Source organism: Lasioglossum baleicum, chromosome 4 (genome assembly GCF_051020765.1).
Source record: "Lasioglossum baleicum chromosome 4, iyLasBale1, whole genome shotgun sequence".
In the NCBI taxonomy this organism is placed as follows: domain Eukaryota; kingdom Metazoa; phylum Arthropoda; class Insecta; order Hymenoptera; family Halictidae; genus Lasioglossum; species Lasioglossum baleicum.
The window spans coordinates 8,236,800-8,263,155 of NC_134932.1; the positions used below are offsets into that span (position 1 = coordinate 8,236,800).

Sequence of the window (26,356 nt, forward strand, 5' to 3'; positions counted from 1 at the left end):
CATGGAAATCTAGAATTTCTCGGTTCCACGCGTGGAGGATGATATACAGGACCGCTATAAAATAATCACCGCTTTTTCGCAAGGATTTATTGCTGGTTTTTCTGGAAGACATTTGTATTCTGTGGATATGAGTTATGGTTGGCGCATAAATTGATTAGAAATCGTGCATTCGAAATCGTAGACATCGGTGAATTTATAGTCTCATTCCCAGCTATTCTGAATTTTTACATAGTATTTCTAGGACGTTCAACTGTTACTTCTATTATCGGATCTTGATTACATTTCTCCTTAATGTCCGTATCTGGTTACTCAATACTGCTCTAGGAAATGTGACAACATACGCATTATCGGAGTGATAAGATATCCGGATGTAAACAAAAGCCGTGGGGAAACATCTTTTAACAGGCACAAAAAAATGCATTAATCGTATGAATTAAGATTTACTTTCAATGTTTAGTATAGTAAATCCTCTATAGACGCAACAATTTCTATACGATAGATATGCGACCAAGAATATCCCTCCCCCCCCCCCACTTAGTAATCTGATATCGGCTCGATATATCGGTATGAACCACTACTAAAGCGACGCGGAGAGTCGCAGTCGCCGGCACAGTTCAAACGCCCTTGCGTCATCACAATGTAACACCAATATTTAATCTTCTTTATTTTTCAATATCTTTCTGTGGAACTTTCACCAACATATTCGTGGCATTTTTCTAGTGCAAAATGATACCAAACACGATATAATTTCAACTGTATTTACTGGTTTAATTGACGATGAACGTTTCGGGCGCGAGAAAGGATAGCGTATAGAAAAGAAAGAGACGCGGACAGTTGCCGTTGCCGGCACTGTTCAAAGGCCTGCACACATGGTCTTTCTTTACACGCGCTGTCCTTCTCTACGTTCAGCTTGGCCTGTGGAGATAAAAAATAGCTACTCTATACGATAGATGCGACCAAATCCCCCCGAGGCTGTCGCGTCTATAGAGGATTTACTGTACTAATGTATGACAATAGCAAAGAACTTTCGCAAGAAAAAAAAATATATATTTTTCACTTTTGTATTCTTTTACGAAACAATTGAAACGTTTTTTGAATCTAGACATGGAAGACACTCAAAATGGCCTGTTTCTGATGTCTTATACAAATTACAAGAATGCATTGTTTGAAACTCAACGTAAAGTGTCGATTTCGATGAAAATTTAAAAAAAAAACGCAGAATGATCTCTCAATTCCCAACACACGGTACACCAAAACAATTATTTTAATCATCGATCGTGTATGTTAGTGGTAGTCAAACGAAGAACCGAGCTGTATCTCCGCGTGCGTCGTACAATTGATAGCCGACGACACTCTTTAGACGAACAATCCCCAACTTCCTTATCGGTTCCTAGTGGCAACTGGTTATCACCCCGGCGATTTCAGACCCGCTCGAAAAAAAAAGAAAAAAGTACGAAAGGAAACAGATTTACGATGAATTACGAGGAATACGCCGCGTTCAGTGCACGGACGGTCGTCGACAGAGACGTCCGAATCTGCATCGAAACCGTCGCGTCGCGGAGCCACGTTTCCAAATCATTTCAGATCACTTTGAATTCTTCGCTCGGCATCGTGCGACCGTGATCGTTATTTATCTTCCACTCGAAGACACCGGAAGTCGAAGATGTACCACGCGAAAATACCGAAATTGATTTGTAAGTAACCGATTTTTCTCCGACACGAGCCGCAAAGACGTAAATTGGTATTGAAGGCTATGCCACGACTATTAAATGTCATGAGATCGCGTAAAGTCATAATCGATTTATGCTACGTGCGTCAACTTTTGTCTCATTAAAATTAATGAATGGAACTAGTGCGTCTATAAATGATAAGCAGCGATGACAATCGCGATGGACATTTGTCATTTTTCAAAATAAAATTTGCATACGCGAAGCCGCGTCAATGTTTGATCCGCGATGCTCATAATTATCTGCATCAATACGCGCGTATAATGATCGAAGGTCCGTAATCCGATTTTATGAAATTACTATTGGTGAATTAATGGTATTTTAATGTGAAACAGAGCTCACTTTTTTTATCCCAGCAATGAATTTCAATGAATAAGACATTCTCCCTAAATAAGAAAATATTTTATCGATTAAAGTTCATCGCCAGAATAAAGAAATTCGGTTTTATTTCACCTTAAAATACCGAAATTACTTTCTTGCCAATCCAATATTATTGCAAATGTCGTTAAAAACGGAGGGTTAACATCTTATTTTAAAATTTATTTATTACTGTATCGTGTTATTTATCGTTTTCTATAACCATTAGCAAAGAAAAGAAAATTTTACTCACATATTTCCGTTTGCTTCGATCCGTTTATAAAAATGTACACTCGTAAGTTTCATTTCTCTCTAATAGCGACAAATTGATACACATTGTCCGATGAAGAATTACAAAATGTTTCACAGTGAGAGGCGTCCTACTTCCGCAGAAACAGAAGAAGATTTCTTTTCCTAGATGCTTTAGTGTTATTTTCCTGTCGCTCAGTTTCAAACGAGCGACCAGACGACATAATTGCGCCGACATAGTTACTCGCGGTAACAACTCCGTTTTCCCGCGCAATTCATTATTTCCTCGAACACGTCTAAATGGACAAGTGATTTCGGAGTAATCAACACGCATTCGTTGTCACGTGAACGTGTGTCTTTCATGTTAACAATTAGCACTGTGTTATACAATGTTAGAAATCTTCGTAATTCTATAAGATGCAATTATGAAATTTAAGACAATTTATGGAAAATTAATTTGTAGCTCTCGTGTTATATTAACAATATCTAATTTATCCTGAAACGGCAGTCGTACTGTGCGCGATGTAATTGTGCTGCTTATGGCGAGCAATTCACCTGAGGCATGTCGTTAGGTAATTTCCAGGCCGGTAACCGGCTAGTAACCGAATGTTTTGTATGGCGTCTGCAAACGACTTATTTCGCAACGTACGTGTTTGTCCCCGAAAAAACGAAATTGCAGTCCTTCCGGCGAGTATTCACGGCTGCAACCTCGACATACCTCGGCATATGCCGCGTCGTTCGAGCAGCCGTGTTTGCCGGCGAGATGCCGGGGAAAAATATGGATCATGTCCGCATCGGGAAATCACCGGAAATCGTTAATTACGCAAATTATAACAAATGATCGAAGACCTTTTTTCCGCGTCGCTGTGGATCAAACTCGCCTGCCGAGGTAATCGTTACAATTTACAATTCACCGACCATATTACGGATGTGTGCAACGTTGACCATCGAACAGAATATTCTGCCGATGAATTAATGGATATTTTTCTAACTTATTTGCTACGGAGTTACAGTTGAGCAATCCATTTCAAATGATCGCTTTCGATGTCTCCTCGAACACAGCAGCAGTAAACAAATCTATTTCAATTATATCATGTTCCATTTTCATTATTACGTCTATCTATTCACACCAAATCTACAAATCAATTAGATTGTCTTCGACACTCCCATAAGAAACACTTGATCGCTAACTAATTAAACGAATCATTGGAAAAGGAAATGGTTGATTATGACTCGACAAAACAGTGTCTGTTAGCAATGTTTATCGAGAACATGCATAAATTCGAGAAGATCGTGTGCGATTAAAGTAATTGTAGGTAACATGAACTCTCAGCTAAACATGAGCTCGGGAATTAATTAGTCATTAATAGGTACCTCATTAATTACGTCTTACAAGCTGGCTTCGGCAAAAAGTATTCTTACATTTGTTTCTACTATGAACGTGATACAAAATATAATTAAATAAAGAAATCTCGTTGCTCATTGCCGCAGACATTTCGAAACGTTCTGCGCACCGATGAATGAGCAGTCTAATCTCCATTATTTCTCCTTCTACGAACATTGAGCGCATTTCGCGAGCCGTGAACTTCGGCAAACTATCGGCGAACAGTCGTTATTGAATGAGCGACTTGTCAATGTGCTTAGAAGTCACGATAAACTTTATAAACGACACAGCAACTTCTAGCGCGAAGACGTTATCGCGGTTTCTCTAACACTTCATTAGCCACAACAACGCGTTCGCATAATCAAACAAGCGTGTAGTTGTTCCCGGACTGTCCGAAACAAATCTATTAGCCGATAAATCTGGTTCGACACAGTTCCGCTTCGTATATTACAATCGACCGCTCTTTTTCAGGTCAATTGGAGTAATCGCTTCGTCTGAATTGTAACAAATTTGATTCTTCTCGTTTAATCGTCGATTGTTCTACATACCCTAACCGACATGTAGATCGTCTAAACAGAACAGAATACAATAGTACGCAGCATTGTTCTCGAGAAAATCGGCGCTCGAACGATAGGTGTGTGATTAACATGTCTGACCGTATCTCGATATTTCTACTTGCAACAAAAACTGACTGATGACAGTTCAAAGGTTCGCCGGATGACTATTACGTTACCCCAGCTATACGATCGACTTTTTCTTCGAACTGTGGTTACTGTTACGCAACCATTTACAATTAGCAATCGGTATCACTCTACACGACCGTCGCCGAATGCAACGAACTAGTAGAAACAGTTTAGCAGAATCGCGGATGATATTACGGATTCATGCATTATGCGCGTGTCTTCTACGCAATATACTACATACATGTCAATTATAATTCTTGTAATGGTTCTCTAACGAGCTGGGACATTAGCGTGACGCTTGTTTAGCCTACAAAGTATACCGTGCGCGTCTTGTTCCCAGTTTTTCCTAACCGACCCCTTTTTTTTTTAATAGATCGCGGACTGCACCAGTTTGTCTAGGATCAAAACAAAGTTTTTATTGTGCAATAGCTTGTGCACATAGCGAACAGATCGGTGTGTATTAAATACAATGATAATCTCACCTGTCGTACCGCTAGAATTAATAGTACATACCTCGGAAAGCGACGAATGTTTACTTTCTTGACACCTGCAAAGTGGATGATTCTGATGATTCTAGTTAGACAGCAATTCGACAATTTTTTCAAAAGATTTTTAGTAAACGTACCTTATCTAAATCCATTGATCTATATACTTGTTAAACAAGCTTCAATTGATATTCAAATGTCAAAGTATTTTGTTAAATTGCCAATATTCCCACCCACAACAGTTACATCCTATTGATCGTTCCCATATTTCCGTTAGAAGTTCATTAACTCTTCACGAAAACAAACCCCTACTGCGTGATCATGTTAATTGCTAATTCTCGCCTACAACAATAACATTCTATTTATCGCGTTCGCGATTATGCTAAAAGTTCATTAACTCTTTAGAGAAACAAAAGGCTGCTCTAGTTTGATTCATTGTAGCTCCCCTTCGGTTTGAAAGGGGGGGAGTGCTCTGAGTTTAGACGCTATTATTATTCCCGTTTTGTTATTTTGTTAGGAGAAATAGTGAATACAATGAGTTCATTGCCTCCGTTGATCCAGGAGTTGGATGTCACCTCGCACGCACGAGACATAAAACGTGATCTCCCATCTCACCCCTTCGAGACTTAAAATAAAAGACGATAACAGCCGAGAATGCAGAACCGATTTCTCGCGTCGTATTCGTTTCGATCGTATCGATCAGTCATAGGTCACCAATACCCATAAAGAAGTATATTCAAATTTCGTCAACAAGCCAACTTTTATTTTTAGCAACGCGAATTGCATTCGAGATTGTAAGATCGTCATAATTTTCTTTGTTAATGATTGGGATAAATATATACTCCCTCTGTCCCATAATAATAGTATCAAAATAAAATATGTAAATATAGAACGCAACATTTATTATCAATAAACTAGATTACATTAAACAATAAATTATTATAAAAATATTACTACTAATTTTTATTTCGAGTGTTCAGATAGTTTCTGGATTTTTCATTAATTTCGTTACTGTATTTTAAACTTGTAGGTAGGATCCCTTGGCTGCGAAGCTTTGCTTTCCCTATATGCGTGAGCTTAAAATTATTGGAGCCATCGTTCTTCATTGCTTCAAGCATAACTTGTCTTTTTTCATCTTACTTTTACAATGGGTTGATATTCAACTGGAATGAAACAATTGATTTCGATCAGCGAATGAAATTAGAATAACCGATTTCAAGTCTATAGCTCATCAGGAAGTTAGTTTAAAATCAATTGCAAAATTTGCCACCGAACAGACAAACAAACAAACAAACAAGAAAGCGAGCTAATAAAAACGTGGTAAAAATACAGTTAAATCGCGTTTACTGTCCGGGATCTGGTACGTGATCACGGTCCAGTGCCTGCCCACTCCACTGTCATGCTGTCCTTCTCTACGTTCGGCTTCCTTTTGAACACTCGGCGCAGTCGGCGCAGTCATAAAAAAATAATGTCGGTATGCGATCACACTCCGTGCAGAACACAGGCTGTTGGACAGTAAACGCGACTTTTTACTGTAGTTATAACCCAACAAAAACATCCTGCAAACAGGAGCCAAGTTCCTATGGCCGTAAAAAGTTGTGAGATCCAACAAAATACGGCCAAGTTCGTTAGCTTAGAAATACCTCTTGCAATACTGAAAAAAGCGTTTGTAAAAATTAGTTTAAAAGAACGCTATTTAATTTTTAAAGAGTTACATGGAGGGCTAAATTATTCAAACTTGGCCGTTACTTTTTAAACCAATGGACATAAAAGGTGTTAAGTAGCGGCTAAGTTTGAATAATTTAGCCCTCCATGTAACTCCTTAAAAATTAAATAGCGTTCTTTTAAACTAATTTTTACAAACGCTTTTTTCAGTATTGCAAGAGGTATTTCTAAGCTAACGAACTTGGCCGTATTTTGTTTGATCTCACAACTTTTTACGGCCATAGGAACTTGGCTCCTGTTTGCAGGATGTTTTTGTTGGGATTTCATCAATATTTGTTGAAATTTCATCAATTATCAAGTAGGTATCAAAGAAAAAAAAATCCCTTTCTAATCTGCAAGACAAAATCCAACTTCAATGTATCGAAGATTAACACTCTGTCGGCGATGCTCGGATCCGTTTGCCCGCCGCCGCTATAGACGATGCTCGGTGCAGTTTCTTTTGTTTACGTTAAAGCGATTGTTTTTTTCATCAGTATTTGTTGCGGCCTCGAAGCTAATAAAACGTATAGTTATGTATGTTATGCTGCTATGTTCTATCCTACGTACCTTTTTTTTCAATGCAACCCCTTTAAGGTGTAAAATTTCAAACTTTGATAAATAATTATTCCTTTGAGTGTTTTGTATGGTGGACCTATGTATCAAATTTCAAGCTTGTAGGTCAATGGGAAGTACCCAAACGGTTTTGATGATATGTCAGTCAGTCAATCAGTAACAAATTTAGCGATTTTTAAGGTCCTATATCTCGGAACCTACTAATGTTGGAAGATTAGTGTTTTGTCAATATTGAAACAAGATAGCATTTAACAAGTGTACGAAATTACATCTCTCCATCTGCCTCCAGTGCCGAGTTATAAGCCTCTAAAAAACGGCTCAGTTGTTTCGTGTAAAAGGAGGTAGTGCGAGAACTTGGCTGGTGCACTACCGTGCACCTAGATTCGTAATAATTAGGTTGACCTAAAAATTGAAAGATGTGTCAAAGCAAATGACAGATGTCATGAAACATTGATATTGGCTGAAGACTTCGCAATTTTGCGCTACAACATAATTTACAGCTGCATTCGCCAATAATTCCCGTTTAAATATTCACTTGCTACTATTATTATGGGACAGAGGGGGTATAATATTCAGAGGGAGGAACGTTGTTATTAATGTTCCCACGTCAGGCAAGCATTAAACGAGAATCCGTATCAGTTGTTAGAATCCATGGAGCCGTTAGGCGTGTCCCGCGAGTCTTCGTAGAACTGGACGAACGTGAAGCACAGAAGAAACCGGGAATGATGAAGAGAAACAGGTCTGCGAGGGAAGATGCCAAGCCCCATCGTTACTAACGGCTAGGAACTTTTACTTTTCCAAGTGGACGCCGTAACAGGAAACTGCGATTGGTCTCTGCGACCACCTCGATTTGCATATCGCGACGGACCCGTCGTTTATACCTACATATATGTTCGTAGCCCGTGAGATTTTGCAATCGTGCTCTCGCAAAAGTCGCGGACACCGTTCACATCCCGGGATAAAACAAGAGAAAAGAAGGGAAAGGGTTGGGATTACTGTCAGGTCAGTCGAGGTGTAGAAGGAGGACGTGGGTAAAGCTGAAAAACAACTTAAACGATTTATAAAACTGTTGACCTGTATCCTGTACCTGCAAAAGTAGCTGCTTCAGTGGAAGATTTTTGCGTACGTCCACTCTGTTTTTTCGCAGTAGTGACTCACGAGTGGACTGCCGATGTTTGTATTTAGATCTTATACGGGAGATAAGATCTATTTATGATCCCAGGTTTTCAGGAAAACGGTGGAATGCAAAGTGCAGCGATATTTTATGCAATTGCAGACTATTTTTCACCCTCTCCGGAGGGGCATTTTTGTATTCATTAGGTGTACAAAGTTGCCTACAAGAGCGGGAATTTTTGGTTTTTCAACAATAGGAAGTGGCTAGATGATAAAATTTATTTTGCGAAGAACAAAAAATATTTCTGTTTCCAATAATGTTGGTATTAAACCAGACATCTAATAGACTAAATAGACCGTTGTGGAGAAACCTGAAATCCGCCTCGGTTGGCGATGTAGCATAAATAAAAAGAAACGATTCGCGCGTCTGAGGTGAACCGAGTTCACTGGCAGCGATTATTTCAAGGAAGATAAACAACCTCGCGACCAACACATTTTGAATTCATCGACTCTACGCGAACCGTGCTAAATCGCTAAATCGTTTATGAACGCAATCCAAGAATTTAATTAGTGCATGTATAAATTACTTCCACTGCCCGTTAGCAATCGTGCGCAATTACTACATTCCAACCTCTGCTCATTGTCAGTGCGGACTGAAAATCCTTGAATTTGCTAGACATTCGAAATGTCTAAAAAGACCAAAATTCTTAGACGAGAAAAGAAAGCATAATGATTTGTAGATAAAAAAGCAAAGTATTGGAAACTGATAAGAAGTTATGAAATAACACTTGTAATATTCGGACGCGCTCTAAAGAAGACGATAACTTTTTTAATACTGTACTATACGATTTGAACTTTTTTGGGAGGCTAGAGCAATTAGTTTACTACAGGATGTGAACATTTTTTTTTCAAAAATAGCAATTGATCGGAATTGTAGAAAAAATACTAAAAGTTACATTTTACAATTTTTTTTATGTGGGCCTATATTGAAAATTTAAAAAGTATGTTTTGTAGGTCTGTGTCAATTATATGAACTATGAAAGTTTTATCGAAATCGATTGATGCGGGGAAAAACGACAGGCATTGAAAGATGTAAGAATTCTTCGATATGGGTCGAAAATCGTGAAAATCTGCAATTTTTACCATCTTTGAACGTTTTTAGATCATTGCAACGTCGACCGATTTTGACGAAATTTTCATGATATGTATGTTTAATTCACACAGATCTACAAAACGTATTTTTTAAATTTTCAACATAGGCCCACATAAAAAAGTTGTAAAATGCAACTTTTAGTATTTTTTCTACAATTCCGATCAATTGCAATTTTTGAAAATATTTCTTTTCACATCCTATAGTAAACTAATTGCTCTAGCTTCCCAAAAAAGTTCAAATCGTATAGTACAAATATTAAAAGCGTATTTTTAGAGCGTCCGAATATTAATTCCAGTATAACTGTATATACCGAGGAAATAATCTCTAAGCAAGTGAGATTAGTAGGAAAGCATTAATTACGATATCGAATTTAGTGATTGACTGCAGATTTCATGCATCTATAAATAACAGTATATTTTAAAAATGTATGACTCGCTATCTTTCGTCGTTAAATGATTTTATTATAATATTATAATTAAAATTATATTTTATTACAAATATGTTATTCTCAGAGCTTCGACAGTATCAGGTTGCTGCATAGTACCACTGAGAAATCTCTACTCGACCGAAGAACATAATTTTGTTAATACTCTGTATTCGCACAAAGAAAGATTTGTATTATTATGTTACACGTGGTGTTACATAAGGAATCAAAACGTGAATGTAAACATGTGCTGCTTGAGACCGCATTCTACGAACTTATATAAAATATCGTGGAAAAGTAGAGGAGTTAACCCACAATCTGACCTAGACCCGTCCTATTTTCACTGTGAACCTAGGCAAAGAGTGTACTATGTTTCTCGTGATAACAATATCGGTAGTCTTTCGTTCAAGAAACCGGAAAATTGAAAGATTCTTTAAACTAAACTTGTTGGCTGTTCCTAGTAACATAAATCATATTAATATTCATGAATTCCGATCGACAATTTCCAAACCATTAAATGTCATGCACGGCTCAACGTTAGATTTCCGCATACACTTTTCACAATGATTTGATCTCAGGATTTTTTTAATCTCCGAACATTTTTTTCTCTCCTGTCCGTAAGAATTTATGAGTTTGAGTAAAATGCTAATTCTTATCGTTTAATGTAGAAGAAATTTGCTTATCTACTTCCTTAGGTTTTTGGCTTCCACAACTGAATCATAATATAAATTACAATCTAATGCAAATTGTGAATTTATATCTTTTTACAACAGCTAAAAAAAAATAAAAATCGGCGTACTACACTTGGGTGATGTCCCTAGTTAGTATACAGGGTGTCTCAGCTGAAGGAGGCCACTTAAGTATCTCCTTTATTTTGAATGGCACAAAAGATATTTAAGCCATAATTTAAATGGTATCGAAGGAGGAATATCATAGAAGAACAATTTCTTTTGTCCGGTTATTTTTTCATAGTTTTTCATGATCATCGTTCTTTTTTTATCGGGAAAACTTATATCTTTTTATTCCATCGTATAGCGGCTGAAAAAATACATTTGAATATCCTTAAATCATTAACAAGATGGATACAAAAAAATAAGTTTTCCCGATACAAATAACGATGACCTTGAAAAAACTATGAAAAAATAACGGGACAAATAAAAATTGTTCTTCTATGATATTCCTCCTTCGATACCATTTCAATTAAATTTTTTTTGTGCCATTAAAAATAAAGGGAATATTTAGGTGGCCTCCTTCAGCTGAGACACGCTGTATAAAACTCTGAATTGTGTAAAATATTCAGCTAAATTGAATTTCGCATATTAAACTACAATTAACCTTATAATTTATCTCAGCAAATTCTCGCAATTGGTGTGTACAATAAATTGCGTAATCTGTCGTAACAATCAGAAAAATATGCGGATATCCACTTTCTTTGAACTATCTCGAATCTAATCAATTTTTAGACTTAATCTTTCTCGGTTTCGGATGCAAATTGAAACGCCCAGAACGAGGTCAGGGTGTCAGAATCAAATTAAAACAGATTCCAATGCAGAAATTCCTACGCCAATCTCAAACATCGCGTCCGCAAGTGAAATTACACGTTTCGAATATTCAAAATTCAGGGAAAGAGAACAGATTATTAGGTGATGGAAACGTTTCGGTATCGGGAAGTGTCGAGACGTGGCGCGTCAACCTTGATGATTAAGAAAAAAAAACGTCACGGAGGCCACATCCTCAGTTCTTCTGGTTTATTAAGCGAAATCGAGTGTTACTACTGTGAAGTAGATTTATAATACGCGTCTGTGTTTGTATTATTTAATTTCTATCCTTTCAATCATTGAGATATTATCAGAATTATAAGTATGTAGTATGCATGACGCGGCGTGTTTAACCAGAATTTTATCCCCATGATTTGTGTCGCGTGTTTCCGATTTACAGATTCATTCAGGGCAACTGGAAATTCCACTATGGAAGCCTCGGGATGAGACGTCGCTAATTAATTTATGATACACCTCGATATGTGTGTTACATCGTGGAATTTTACGTACGAGCAACGCGTCGATCACAAAATGTATCCGAAATTCGTGCATATCTATAACGACACAACACGTAGCGTAGCCCGTGAGAATTTTCGAACGAGACACATTCCACCTTTTATTATCGTCGTTACAATTATGTAATCAAAAATTCCTGCGCAGATCTCTTTAATCGCGAACGTCACCGGTCATTTTTTGATCCTGTGAAAGACTCTTCAATTTGCATGTTTCGCGATAAATGTCGGGCATATGAAATATTTATTAATCCGTCCGGATTAATTGTAGTATTTTATCGGCGACCTTTGAAATCGGGGCTCTCGGATTATTATAAAAATCACGATGGAAAAGCACGACTTCTTCGTGATCAGTGCTGAAACTAGCACAATTTTATTTACAGTGACTCGAATTAATATTTTAATACTGTAGTATACGATTTGAACTTTTTTGGGAAGCTAGAGCAATTAGTTTACTGCAGGATGTGAAAAGAAATTTTTTCAAAAATTGCAATTGATCGGAATTGTAGAAAAAATACAAAAAGTTGCATTTAAGAACTTTTTTATGTGGGCTTATGTTGAAAATTTTAAAAATACGTTTTGTAGATCTGTGTGAATTAAACATACATATTATGAAAATTTCGTCAAAATCGGTCGACGTTGCAATGATCTAAAAACGTTCAAAGATGGTAAAAATTGCAGATTTTCACGATTTTCGGCCCATATCTAAGAATTCTTACATCTTTCAATGCCTGTCGTTTTTCCCCGCATCAACCGATTTCGATAAAACTTTCACAGTTCATATAATTCACACAGACCTACAAAACATACTTTTTAAATTTTCAATATAGGCCCACATAAAAAAAGTTGTAAAATGCAACTTTTAGTATTTTTTCTACAATTCCGATCAATTGCAATTTTTGAAAAAATTTCTTTTCACATCCTGTAGTAAACTAATAGCTCTAACTTCCCAAAAAAGTTCAAATCGTATAGTACAATATCAAAAAAGTTATCGTCTTTTTTAGAGCGTCCCAATATTAATTCGAGTCACTGTGTGTAATGAATGATCGTCTATTAAATAATAATCTCAACAAAAATTATTAGGCACTAGATATACCTAAATTACTCACGTTCGAAATTGCTATTGCCCGTTAAAACCGGAATATGTTTAAATTCAACCTGACCCAACTTCCGAGAAGCTTTATCAATCTTTTCCTTATCGACTTGCATTCAAAGAGCAAAATTAAAAACAAAACCGTGTCCGATTAATATGCTGAAAAATGTTTAATAATAGTGAGTGACGAGTAACGAGATTCAATCTGGCGTAAACAATTTGTTACATTGGACAGCCGTCGCGCCGGTCCGCTTGGGACAATAATTTATTTTCGAAGGAAGGAGCAACCTATTCATTATTCGGTACTGTTTCAGATCGGAAATACGTTTCTGTTCGAACTTGAGACGTTCCACTTAGGTACACGCAAGGAAATCAACATTTCACAAGATCGATCGGAAACACGATCCACTTCGGCCAGATCAAAACCCAGGCCGTTGCCCCGACAGGTTAACTTCTGCCGCATTTAATCACCTTCTCGTTAAGAACGATTACTCTAGTAAAGCGGTTTAAAGACAGAACCGTTACCGTGGATGCGCTAGAATGCAGGTCCTTAGCCGGCAACCTTTATTGTAATTATCATGGCGGAGTAAGATCGTCGTATCGGGATGCTGCGCAGAATAGAGACTAATTGAAGATCGTTAATCCCTTGCCCTACGACTAATTATACGGTTTCAGTGATTAGAACTATTTTGTAGATGGTAATTTCCTAAAAAAAGGAGATAATTTATATCTATTGTATGCCTACGTTGTTCTTCAATAGCTGTACTGTAACAAAACCGAAATAGAATTTTATTCCGGTTTCAAAGAAATTATTAACAGACATTTTTATTAGAATCTGTTCGGAATCTTCATCGTGAGTCAGACACGATATTGTAAGGCATAGGATTAAACAAAATCATGGGGTTAATAGAGCATTGTGCTTCGATACAATTTATTTTGTCTTTATTTCACAAGAAGGTTCTTATTTTATCTCTAAAAAATTGTCTATTAACCCAATGTACTACAATTTCTTCCACATCGACTAAAAGTTCTCTATCATTTACCATTTGTATCTTTGAATCAAATCGTCGTAAGAAATCCCGTCACGATACTATATTAAAGGGTTATTTTCATTTGAAACTGGTTCCAAAGATATCTTTAAGATCTTAATTAGAAATTGATGTTCACAAGGAAGACCAGAAAGTTTATTTCAGTCTAGAGTTAGCAGAGTAAAATGAAGTTTAAACTAATGTTAGGATCACAGAATAACCAACACCAACCTTGAGAAACTCAGTGCCGTGAGCAACCTCCTCGATGTTCTTCTAGAGGCTATCGGGTCTGACATCGGAAGGTCATGGGGATGGGGAGGGGGGGGTTGATGAGACGATGACGCCCACAGGAAGCTCGGTTAACAACAAATGATCGTAGAGCCAGAGCTAAAAAACTTACAGAGACGGCAACCCCGAACAGAAATAGGAAAAACACAGTCCCTATTCTTGATTGGGGAACCCTTCCTAGAATGACCAAGCATAACAAATTGGCTTTGTCGAGTCTAAAAAATTCCGTAGAGGATTCACGCAGTGCTGCAGAATAACAATATGAATTAGCCTATTATTGTCGAGATTGATAAAGTGCTGCGAAATCAAGACAAATGGTAGAAGATTAAAAGTTTGTCAGGCAAGTCTCTTCTAAAGATTCTCAATAATGAATTAATCTATCTCAGAATGACAATTTGAAAAATGAAAATCTTAATGATGCATACATATGTAATGTTTTTCTTCGTGGAAAAAGGCGATTAGTAAGCTTCTAATGGGATCAGTTCCCACTTAATTGATGCTCTTTGCATAAATATCCGGAACGCAGTACCGCTGATTTTCTGAGAATTCTGCGCAAGGAAATCAAGACACGACAAAGAATGACACGGTCAACATATAATTTTTATTCTCGTACGATTATTGTGACCGAACGACGATTGCTCCGCGTCATTTCTTCTTGGACACTAACTAACGTATCTTGACAAGAAGATAATGGCGTCAATCGACGACAATAAATTCATTTATGGTCCTCTGACGAATCTGCTCGGAGAATTGTTTATAGTTTAGCAAATACGCTGTTCCTTAAAAGAAGTATCGAGAATAAATGATTAGGTTCGTGATAAGTTTCTTACAGCCGTCGGCCTTACCAGGGTTAATATATTCGCATAACAATAAAATAATAATTAGTGTCATGCATGAGACAATATCGTATAAAAACAGAAACTGGAGCACGAAAAAAATACCTATTAACATGAAATCGAAGTTGCTGCCGGCTCGCACAGCATGCCACCTTATTTTGCATGAAATTAAATCTGTCCGACAGGAAGCGCAACAATTAATTTCGTATTTATGCGCGTACGAGATGTGGCCGACTCATTGTTCTTGCAAAGTATATTCTAGATCGATTATCGTTAAAAATCTATCCAAGGGAAATATAATTATCTGTTAATCATTAGTCTCGATTAGCCTGGATCCTTTTCATCATCGAATTGCAGTGCATTCAAAGACAACTAGGAAGAATCGAGAAACCGACAGATCAATACGAGAGGAAACAGAAGCTGTAACAAACTCTCAATAAAATAACTTGCCTGCCTTGGTTTTACGAATCGCCGAAATTAGTGTCTCAATCAAGCTAATATGCGCCACAGGTGGTGGTCCACCAGCAAAAAGCATGAAATAGAGGAAGAACTCAAAAGCTAAAGTGGCAGTGACGAAAGATTATGCTAATCAGGGGGGGGAGTTCTAAGATGGAAGAAACCCACGTAAAAATGAGTTCAACGGAAGAATTCCACGAATATAAATATTCATTTATCGATTCGCTGACCGTTCCGGTGTGCATTCGCACAATATTTTCGAGTGTAACGAAATACATTTTAACCGATGATGCCATGGGGAGATAATTTTCGCATCTCTTTTCTGAAATGCTTTCGTCGCGTCTCGACGAGTCATCCTCGTGAATTCGGACAAATAACGTTGTAATCTGTACGATCTTGAATAAATAATGGAAAACAACTGTTTCTTCATCACTTCATAAATACGGACAAAATTTAACAGACATGATCTCGCGTAAAAATCCGCAGTCTACGATCTAACCAACACCCCCATTAATGGGACTTCCTTGTTAAGTTCTCAGTTTCATCGGGGGTCATGCTCTAAACATAAGAATTCGCATAAAATCCCGAGCGAAACGACATCTCGCCTTCAATCGGTTCAAGGTGATCTGAAGAAGGCTGCAGTTTCTTTGGCTCTCTGCCTACTCGAGCATCGAACTGTCCTTTTTCGAGTTGGTTGCGTGACTCGAGATGGTATATCACATTGTTCGGACGCATTACCCTCCGGGCGACGGTGTCAATGAACATAAATCACTTGTAACAAACGGCAATTAAACTAAAGTCGAAAAATATGCTGATCAAATGACCATGGTCGTGCCGCGGATCCTTTAACAACCGGAATAAAAGATAGCAAAAACAGCCTCCGCGTGACGATAAACCAACCGAAAGAGGGAGACGTCTACATGTAGACATGGCATTTTTGAACGCGTTAGCATTCCGCATTGTGGGGTCATTGTGTAGCAGCTTTCCTGTATTGGCAGGCCTTGGATCTCGCGGAAATGATCCTTGACTCCGGACTGGTTCAAGAAACCATCCGGAATTCTTGCTACGCTTTTCGCGAGCCTAAGTCTATCGTTCCGAGCATATTAAAAATATCGCGAGACCGGTCGACGAAGCCAAACCGGATCGCGACCAGTTTCGCAAAGATCCCGCGGGAATGACTCGAAACAATCGTTCTACTGAACGTAAATTATTCATACCTTTCTACGTACACTTGCTCTTTTCCGGACGCTTTGTTTGCGTTCATAATTAGTCTCCGTCGCGGCAGCCTGAACAATGTAGTAAGCTTCGCATTTTTTTATACTCGAGCTCGAACGTTTACTTTCGAGTTACTCGCAAAATGAACCTTTCTTGTAGAACCTCCGGTTGGTAGGAGTCAATTTAATTAGTCAATTAGCGCGTTTTCAGACTTCTTTCCCCAATTGAGCACCAAGAAGCTACGAAGTTTTGCAAGTCTTGCAAGGTAACGGAAGTGTTGATACTGGAACGTACGCAAGAGATTTTTTTTACGATCGGACGAGTTCTCGAGATTATTCCACAGGAAGTAAACAAACCAGTCGGCAAAAGACAAAACAAAATTATGATTTAATCGGGTAGGCGTTCCCATTCGTATTGACACGTTGATGAATGCTTGGCAATGTCTGTGTGTACTACTCGGGACTCGATTATACGATACGCTGGTTGATACGATATTATTCAACAGAGGATTGCTGACGTATTCCTGTGACGGGAACGTGCAATTAAACCGCGCGAACACGAAATCCTTGTGTACCGGCACGGGGAAGTTTCCTCGTGATCGACGATGCTTCGAAGAAAATTTTTCTACGAAGCTGGAAGCAAACCATCAATGTTGTCCCTGTTTTCGAAAGCTATTTTATAGCAATTAGAGAAACGGGAAATTTCTTGTACCAAGTAGAAAACTTATTCCGGTAGAAACTGAATATAAACCAAGACAAAGATCTGCAATCTAATGATGAGTTTGAAAACCTTTCAGTATGTATAGAACTGACAAAACTCTACAAAAGGTGCTTTATGAATTTTTTATACGGACTCAGATAAAAAAGTTGTGAAAAGCAATTAATTGCAATTTTTTAACAAAATTCAAATAGTTTGGTGCAATATTAAAAGAGTATAGGTAACAGTAGATAATCACGTAATAAATGAGTCATGAAATAAAAAACCAAGAAGAAATAATGAGAAAACGAGGTAGCAAACCTGTCGGCATTCGGGCAACGTGTTTAAAGTTTAAAGTATTGCACACGCAACACCATAAGAAAGGTTTTCGCCTTAAGGCCACGTCATTATATTTACAACCTGGCGCACACCTTTCGGAGTTTTACTGGAATTTTTACTCCTTGAACGTGTAGGACGCTGTCCTTCCTGCAAAATGCAGTTAAATGAAATAATGCCTAAATATGTCTAATGACACACTATGGACCAGAGAGCTTTTTGTCTATCGTATCCTGCAGGCAGCTACCCTTTTACGACAAAAATTTTCCAGTTATTTATCACTGAAAAGATATTTCAGAAGAAATTAATTACTACTACAAGCATCATATTTTTGGCAAATTCGGATAAGCATTGATCTTGGTCAGTGACTCCAATAATCGCAAATATGTACTTACAAAAATCATACACGGAACATCAGATATTTTGTAATCTGTCCGCAATATGTACAGTGTAAAAATAGAATAACTTTTTCATAATTGTACCAAACGACCAGACTTTTTATAATCAATTAAAAGCATTGGTTTACGAAATGATATGAAAAAAGATTTTCAAAAAATTATAATTTACAAGGTTATATGCAACAATAAAAAAAACATTTTTTAAAACATTTTTATTTGGGCCCTTAAAGAAAATTTAAAATATATGTTTTGTAGATCTGAAAATTTCATCGAAATCAATTAGCATACACTCGAGCTACAAGCGGTTAAAAATGGCGAAAATCGTAGGTTTACACGACTTTTGCTCAGTTTCTGCTTAAAATCCACAGAATCGTACATCTTCCGATGCGTGTCGTTTTTTCCTGCGTCAACCGATTTCGATGAAATTTTCAGCATCTGTATAACTAACATAGATCTACAACACATACATTTTAAATTTTCATTAAGGGCCCAAATACAAAAGTTTTAAAAAATGGCTTTTTTACTTTTGCACATGTAACCTTGTAAATAATAATTTTTGGAAAATCATGTTTGCATATCATTTCGTAAACCAATGCTTCTAATTGATTATAAAAAATCAGGTCGTTTGGTACAATTATAAAAGTGTTATTCTGTTTGTATATTAATACAAACATCCAAGATTTAATGTTGAATCGCAGTAAACGCGTTTAACTTTAACGATTAGAATTATGGTTCGACTTCCGCACTTAAAAACAAAGAACAAACCATAATGACCCATTGCCATGCTCCTAGAAACAATAATTTTATGCGTTCGCGTTATGTGGATCATTAGTAACCTATCGTTATGTATCTTTTTTTATAGAAAAAATGATTGGGAATAATGTCCTGCTTGGGGAAATCTGATGGCATACGAAACTCGATAATAAATAACATAATCAGAAGGAATTCAGGCGTTCACGACGTTGGAGATTTTGTCTGCGAGACAAACGCATCGAGAGTAAAGAAATTCCTCAATAATAGAGTTATCAACCTTTTACATACCATGCGTCCATTTTTTTTACAAACGAGTTCAGATCAGTTCAGGTGCGCCATACTACATACTTGGGCACTTCTTCCAGCTCCTTAGTTTCATTGTTGAGGTTGGAAAATAGGTTGGGGTTGGAGCCTACTTCAAAAGAATAAGTACAGGCGCAAGGACCCAGTGCGACACTTGTAATCATCCAATGCACCACAGCGCGCCTGCACTAAAACTTCAATCTCGATTCAATAAAATGGAATAAAATCCTCCAATGTACAGTTTGTCGAACTAATATTCGAACGTACTAAAAAGAACGATAACTTTTTAAACATTGTACTATACGATTTGAACAGCGTCCAATCAAATCGATTGAAAGCAGCGCCACCTGAAGGGACGCAAACTCATAGCAAAGTATTGAGGATCACGGTTGATCACGGTGGTGAAGAGGAGTACGGGGGATACAGTACACCGGTTATTCACTTGGCGGCACTGGCATTGTATTTGTATTTGTATCAATTTGTATTCTACCGTAGAATTTCTACGATCAATTCGGGACAAAAAGCTGTGCAACTGGCTTTTTTTTTATGGCAATACCGCATCCATAGTGTTTATATTTCTATATATTTCAATGAGTGTAGCGTAGCTGATTTTACGACATAGTAGAATTACTATAAATAAAAGTTCGAACGTATTGAGCGGTAGATCAACTGACTCCAAGAAAACTAGTTCTCACGCTTGTTTGTTCATTAGGCAAAAGTAAAACATATTATTAATTTAATAATAAAAATTATAAATATATATATACCAACCATTTATTAGTCATAGAAAAATAACCTTGCTCTGCTAACTTTTTTGACTACTATGCGATTAATGAAAACAATAAGAGACTTTTATGTTAAATAAAGAAATTTTTACACCATTGAAAAATACTGAAAATTCCTCACATAAACAAGGTATCCAAGGTATCAAGACATTCAAGTTCAAGTAGTCCAGGTAAGAAAAATCATAAAATGAGTAGAAAACGTGGTCGTTCTGTTATAGACAAAGATAATAGTGCACCAAAAGAGGCACGCATGGATATCAATGTCACTAGTAATGAAGATTCACAGTTTCGTAGTGATTTACAAGATGAATCTAGACAGGATTTGTCTAATAAAGAAATAAAATTTGCTAAAAATATTGTTGGTAAAGAAGGAACACCTGTATTTAATCAGTTTTTAGATTTTTTAATTACAGAAGAAGGAATGAAATATCTAGAAATTCTAAAAAGAAAAGGAATAAATTTGACTAATATGTCCAGTATTTTAGGTAGAGCAGGAGCTGAAGCTACTAAAGCTTTTAAAGAGTTATATGATCTTTGGTTTGATGGGGATGGAAATGAAACACAATATTTAAAAACTCTAGAAAAAGAAGGAATAAATCTAACTAATATGTCCAGTATTTTAAGTAGAGCAGGAGCTAAAGCCGCTAAAGCCTTTAAAGAGTTATATGATCTTTGGTTTGATGGGGAAGGAAATAAAACACAATATTTAAAATCTGTAGAAAAAGAAGGAATAAATCTAACTAGTATGTCCAGTATTTTGAATGGAGCAAGAGCTAATGCTGCGAAAACTTTTAAAGGCTTATGTGATCTTTGGTTTAGTACGTTCGATAAGAAAGGAAAAAAAATAGAATATTTAAAAACTCTAAAAGACAATGGAGTAGGTTTTTCTCGTATTTCCAGTATTTTAAATGGAACAGGAGCTAATGCTGTAAAAGCTTTTAAAGACTTATATGATCTTTGGTTTGATAGAAAAGGAAATAAAACGCAATATTTAAAAACTCTGGAAAAAGAAGGAATAAATCTAACTAATATGTCCAATGTTCTGAATGGAGCAAGAGCTAATGCTGCAAAAGCTTTTAAAGAGTTATATGATCTTTGGTTTGACAGGGAAGGAAATAAAACACAATATTTAAAAACTCTAGAAAAAGAAGGAATAAATCTAGCTAATGTATCTAGTATTTTAAGTGGAGCAAGAGCTAATGCTGCAGAAGCTTTTAAAGAGTTATATGATCTTTGGTTTGATAAAGAAGGAAATAAAACACAATATTTAAAAACTCTAGAAAAAGAAGGAATAAATCTAGCTAATGTGTCCAGTATTTTGCATGGAGCAAGAGCTGATGCTGCGAAAGCTTTTAAAGAGTTATATGATCTTTGGTTTGATGGAGAAGGAAATAAAACACAATATTTAAAAACTCTAGAAAAAGAAGGAATAAATCTAGTTAATATGTCCAGTATTTTGCATAGAGCAGGAGCTAATGCTCTTAAAGCTTTTGACGATTTACATGATCTTTGGTTTGACGGGGAAGGAAATAAAACATACTATTTAAAAACTCTAAAAAAAGAAGGAGTACATCTAGCTAATGTGTCCAGTATTTTAGGTGGAGCAGGAGCAAATGCTGCAAAAGCTTTTAAAGACTTATATAGTCTTTGGTTTGATAAACAAGGAAGTAAAACACAATATTTAAAAACTTTAGAAAAAGGAGGAATAAATCTAGTTAATATGTCCAGCATTTTGCATGGAGCAGGAGCTAGTGCTGCGAAAGCTTTTAAAGAGTTATATGATCTTTGGTTTGATAGGGAAGGAAATAAAACACAATATTTAAAAACTTTTAAAAAAGAAGGAATAGATCTATTTAATATATCTAGTATTTTGAACGGGGCAGGAGCAAATGCTGCAGAAGCTTTTAAAGACCTATATAACGCTTTTTTTGATGAGCAAGGAAATAAAAAGCAACATTTAAAGCACTTTATTAATGAAAAAGATGAAGAAAGTTTTACGCTACATAACTTATCCGGTATGTTAAGTGGGGCAGGAGCTAAGGCTAAACATGCTTTTAAAAGATTGCATAGTGTTTGTTTTAATGACAAAGGAGAAAGAACAGAACTCCTAGATAATTTCTATGATGCAGGTTTCAAGCCAAGAAATTTATCCTCTATGTCATGTGGAGCAGGAGTTCATGCCTCTTCTATCTTAAAAAAATTGCATAGTGTTTGTTTTAATGGCAAAGGAGAAAGAACAGAACTTTTAGATGACTTCTATAATGCAGGTTTTAGTGCGGGTGATTTATGCAGTATATTGAGTGGAGCAGCGTGTGATTTAGAAAAATTTCATGACTTTTGTTTTATAGGAGAAACAAAAAAGTATCTAAATTCTTTCATAAATAAGAAGGAAGGTTTTACGCTAAGTAATTTATCTGAGATATTACACGGAGCAAAAGCTAATGTTTGTTCCGCTTTAAAAGATTTTCATGATGTTTGTTTTGATGAGGCAGGAAGTAAGTTTTTAGATGATCTCTATAATGAAGGGTTTAGTCCGGGTGATTTATCCAATATATTATCTATGGCAGGAAATAATGCCTCTTCTAATTTAAGGAATTTTCATAAATCTTGTTTTAACAAAGAAAATTATTTAAGTCACTTCTTAGCTGAGAAACAACTTTTTACACCGAAAGATTTATCTAAGATATTACATAGAGTAGGAATTAATATTTGTCCTATTTTTGAAAAATTGCATGATCTTTGTTTTGATAAGGTAGGAAACAAAACAAATTATTTAAACGATCTTATCAAAAATAACCCGCCGAATATGATATCTAATATATTATATGAAAATGTGAGAAAAATTCCTCCCACTTTCTTAAATGAACAGAATGTTAGTGAAATCAAAGGAAGCAAAACACCCGATGCTGGTCTCAAATCGAGTAACTCATCTGGTAGCACGGAGCAAGAGCAAAACTTAGATAGTTTACAACAAGACGGTTCTAAAGTTAAGAGAAAAACCCGGAAGGGTATCACTAACCAAGATAAGAACAAGCAAGATGATAAAATTTCAAACAATAATAAAAAATTAAAAAAATGTAGAAGAAGTGATACACGCAACTAAACTAATTCCTTTCACGAGTTCAAAACGTGAAATTGAGGAAGCAGAACAAACACGCGTCCAAAACGATCTTTATTAGAACAGTTGGTTAACAACTGTTTTTTTGCTAACGTTAGTCAGCCAGAAGGTCAGTTACCAGGGGAAACAGATGATAAACCTAGAACCTGTTTAAATGATCCAACAGTGGACAACCAACTACAAAGACCACTATGATGTCAGGCTATTTCTTCCTTGAATTGTGCAATTTCAGCTTGAGGGAGATCGGTTGTTTGGGAGATGACATTAGTGGAAACACCAGCCTTCAGTAGGTTTTTTGCGACTTCAATATTTTTTCCTCTCTTTTCTATCCTCTTCCCTACCTTCCTGACTACCTCCAGCTCTGCTTTTTTCATGTCCTATTAGGATGTCTTCTTGTCTACCTTCTTGTTTAGCATCATCGAGTTTTTGAGTAAGCATAACCTTTTCTTTCTGCACGCTCAATATTATTTCTTCATATGCGATCAAATCCTTTTCATTCCACCGGAACCTGTCTAATTCATCATATGCTAGCTTTATTAGTGGAGCTTCTGCTGCAATCTTTTTCAGATCTTCTTCAGTTGTTTCTTCTTCGTATTTAAAAAAGAAACGCCATCTCTCTGTAGCATTCTCTAACTGCTCTACTCTATTTTTTGTAAATTCAGGCAACTCAATAAAGACAAATTGTAGATCTTTCAAGTAATGACCATTGATTTTGATATCCCGTATATTATGGGTAGAAATATAGTCAATTTCTTCAGGCAGAAGGTTACAATTGGAAATAGCAATAAAGAAGACTTTCTAAAGATCAATGTAATTACCAGATTTATCTAATTGCCTTGGGTAAGCCTTAGCAGCATAAAGTTCAGCACGTTTTTCAAAGCCTTTATCACGAGCGAGCTGCATTTCGATGACAAATCTTTTACCAATGGAGTCTTTGCAAAGAACGTCAACAATGCTTTCTTTGTCAGAGGCAATTTCAGGATCAATGATAGTACTGAGGAATTTAATTTCCATTATTTGATCAGAAGTGGAAAAGTTCAAGATACCGTTGAGGAAGTGAATGAGGATATTTTCATTCTTTTCAAAGCCAAATATTTTTTCAAGCTAAGGTCGTTTTTTGGGTCAAGAAATTTAGAAAAAGCCATGACGAATTAACCTAGAAAGCATTAATAATTATACACAATTGTGAAGAAATGTTCAACCCTTTTATTTTTCTAAGTTTCAAATGTGTTGATGAAAAAAACGTCTGTCAGGGATCATCTGAGAATTGCATTTGAATTGTGAATCCAACAGCAAATGAATTGATAAGCTACGAAAAGTTTCAAAAACACTTTGGTGTAGGCCCCCAGAAAAATGTGAGCGCAAAAACTCAAATACGATTACCTACGATCGAGAGGACGAGCTCCCTACATCTTGTATATGATAAAGATCTTGAAACTTCATGTCAACATTTTCAATAGCAAATTTACGTTGAATCTATATCCTGTAAGCATGGGCGAAAAAAGAAGGTATACAGATGGAGCACATTCCGGAAATCCAGGTCCTGGTGGATGGGCAGCTGTGCTGATGCATGAAAATAAAAGAGTCTTTATCAAAAAACGTATCTCTGGAGTTGAAGAAAACATAACAAACAACAAGATGGAGCTAGAGGCTGTAATTAATGGACTAAAGATGTTAAAAATTTCCTGCAAAGTTACACTGATAGTCAGTATATTAAACAAGGTATAACAGGGTGGATCAACAAGTGGAAAACAAATGGTTGGAAGACAGCCGATAAAAAGCAAGTAAAGAACAGGGAATTATGGCAGGAACTAGATGAAGTTGCTTTGCAGCATGATATTAATTGGAAGTGGATTAGGGCTCACAACGGTAATATGTACAATGAGGAGGCAGATAGACTTGCTAGAAAGGAATCTAAAAAGCTAAAATATAGACATTGTGAGGCCAAGAAACCACCAAAAAATAGAGGGAGCTCTAAGTTTCATAGATTGGATGGAATGTTATGGCAATAACTCTTTTGGACATAAAAACTATAAACCGTATAGCAGCGGAACAGGTAGTAGAGAGGCCGGCAAGTGTAGTAAAGGAGTTAGTAGAAAATGCAATAGATGCTGGAAGTGCAGAAATAGAGAGGGCGTAACCTCATTACTGTGATAGATGATGGAAATGGAATAGAAAATGAAGATTTGGAACTTGCGTTTATGCGCCACGCTAAAATGCGCAAAGAGGAAGAAGACGGCATCAAACTTACGGAATAAATCTGTAAACCAACTATCAATCGCGACAATTCAACACAGATCTATATCTATTTGTTAATGGTAGACCAATGAAGGATAATCTACTCATTGGCGCGATTCGTTACGCTTGCCATGATTTTATTCCAAGTGGCAGGTATCCTTTTGCGGTGCTGCACTTAGAAATACCATACAATCAAGTAGACGTAAATGTGCATCTAAATAAATCAGAAGTAAGATTTCCGAATAAAAGGTTAATATATGAAATAATTGTTGAAGAGGAGCTACTTTTTGCTGCTAGTAAAAGTCAAGGAAGCGATGAGCAGGTTAATAATGAAGAGGAAAAAAAATCAAAAAGAGTTTTACGAGAAGAGGCCAAGCCTAATTTAGAAAATCGTCTAATGAAAGAATTCAATGCACCAGGTGAAAGAAGGCAAACCTTACCAGAAACTTTTAAATCTCCACTCCAAAAAGAAGTTATGATTCTAGAAAGAGAGCAAATTGATTTGATAGAGGATCATCACTTTGACAGAATGTTTGCCTAGAAAAATTGACAATTGCATAAACGTCCGCAGTCCAGTTGTTACTAACCGTAAACACATTGTAAATGAACGTGACCGAGTGAAAACGCATCAGGCAGAATCTGAACAGGGCGAAGGGATCGGGATATCGGTAAACATGACGGGGCATCCCCCGATATACCTACTCGTGTACGTTCCGTTGACCTTTGATCGTTGCGATCTCGCGGCAGTGCAATTGTTACTGGCCGCGCGGTGCTCCCCGGCTTTTCCACCTGGGACCAGTGATCTTTCTCACCTGTGGTGGGGCACCGGTCCAGGTCACCGATTGGCGAACGGTCCACGTGCTGCGCGCCGCCGCTCTGGTGGGGGGCTGCTGCAATGACTCTAACATAAT

The 26,356-nt window shown here is 36.7% G+C and overlaps 2 protein-coding genes across 2 annotated transcripts; both read left to right on the plus strand.

Annotated features, from left to right (window-relative positions):
• Positions 1-1,507: 1,507 nt before the first annotated feature.
• LOC143208379 (uncharacterized) lies at positions 1,508-26,146 on the plus strand. Its single transcript, XM_076422789.1, has 2 exons — positions 1,508-1,694; positions 19,111-26,146. The coding sequence occupies exon 2, from the start codon at positions 20,277-20,279 to the stop codon at positions 23,190-23,192; it is 2,916 nt and encodes a 971-aa protein (XP_076278904.1). The 5' UTR covers positions 1,508-1,694; positions 19,111-20,276; the 3' UTR covers positions 23,193-26,146.
• On the plus strand, positions 24,699-25,219 carry LOC143208481 (ribonuclease H-like). Its single transcript, XM_076422951.1, has 2 exons — positions 24,699-24,929; positions 24,974-25,219. Exons 1-2 carry the CDS (start codon positions 24,699-24,701, stop codon positions 25,217-25,219), a joined length of 477 nt encoding a protein of 158 aa, XP_076279066.1.
• Positions 26,147-26,356: the final 210 nt, after the last annotated feature.

Bases quoted from the DNA above. Each gene is read 5' to 3' on its own strand.
- LOC143208379 (XM_076422789.1), top strand. From the start codon at position 20,277: ATGAGTAGAAAACGTGGTCGTTCTGTTATAGACAAAGATAATAGTGCA.
- LOC143208481 (XM_076422951.1), top strand. From the start codon at position 24,699: ATGGGCGAAAAAAGAAGGTATACAGATGGAGCACATTCCGGAAATCCA. The intron at 24,930-24,973 runs GTATAACAGGGT...AATGGTTGGAAG, and splicing joins TAGTCAGTATATTAAACAAG to ACAGCCGATAAAAAGCAAGT.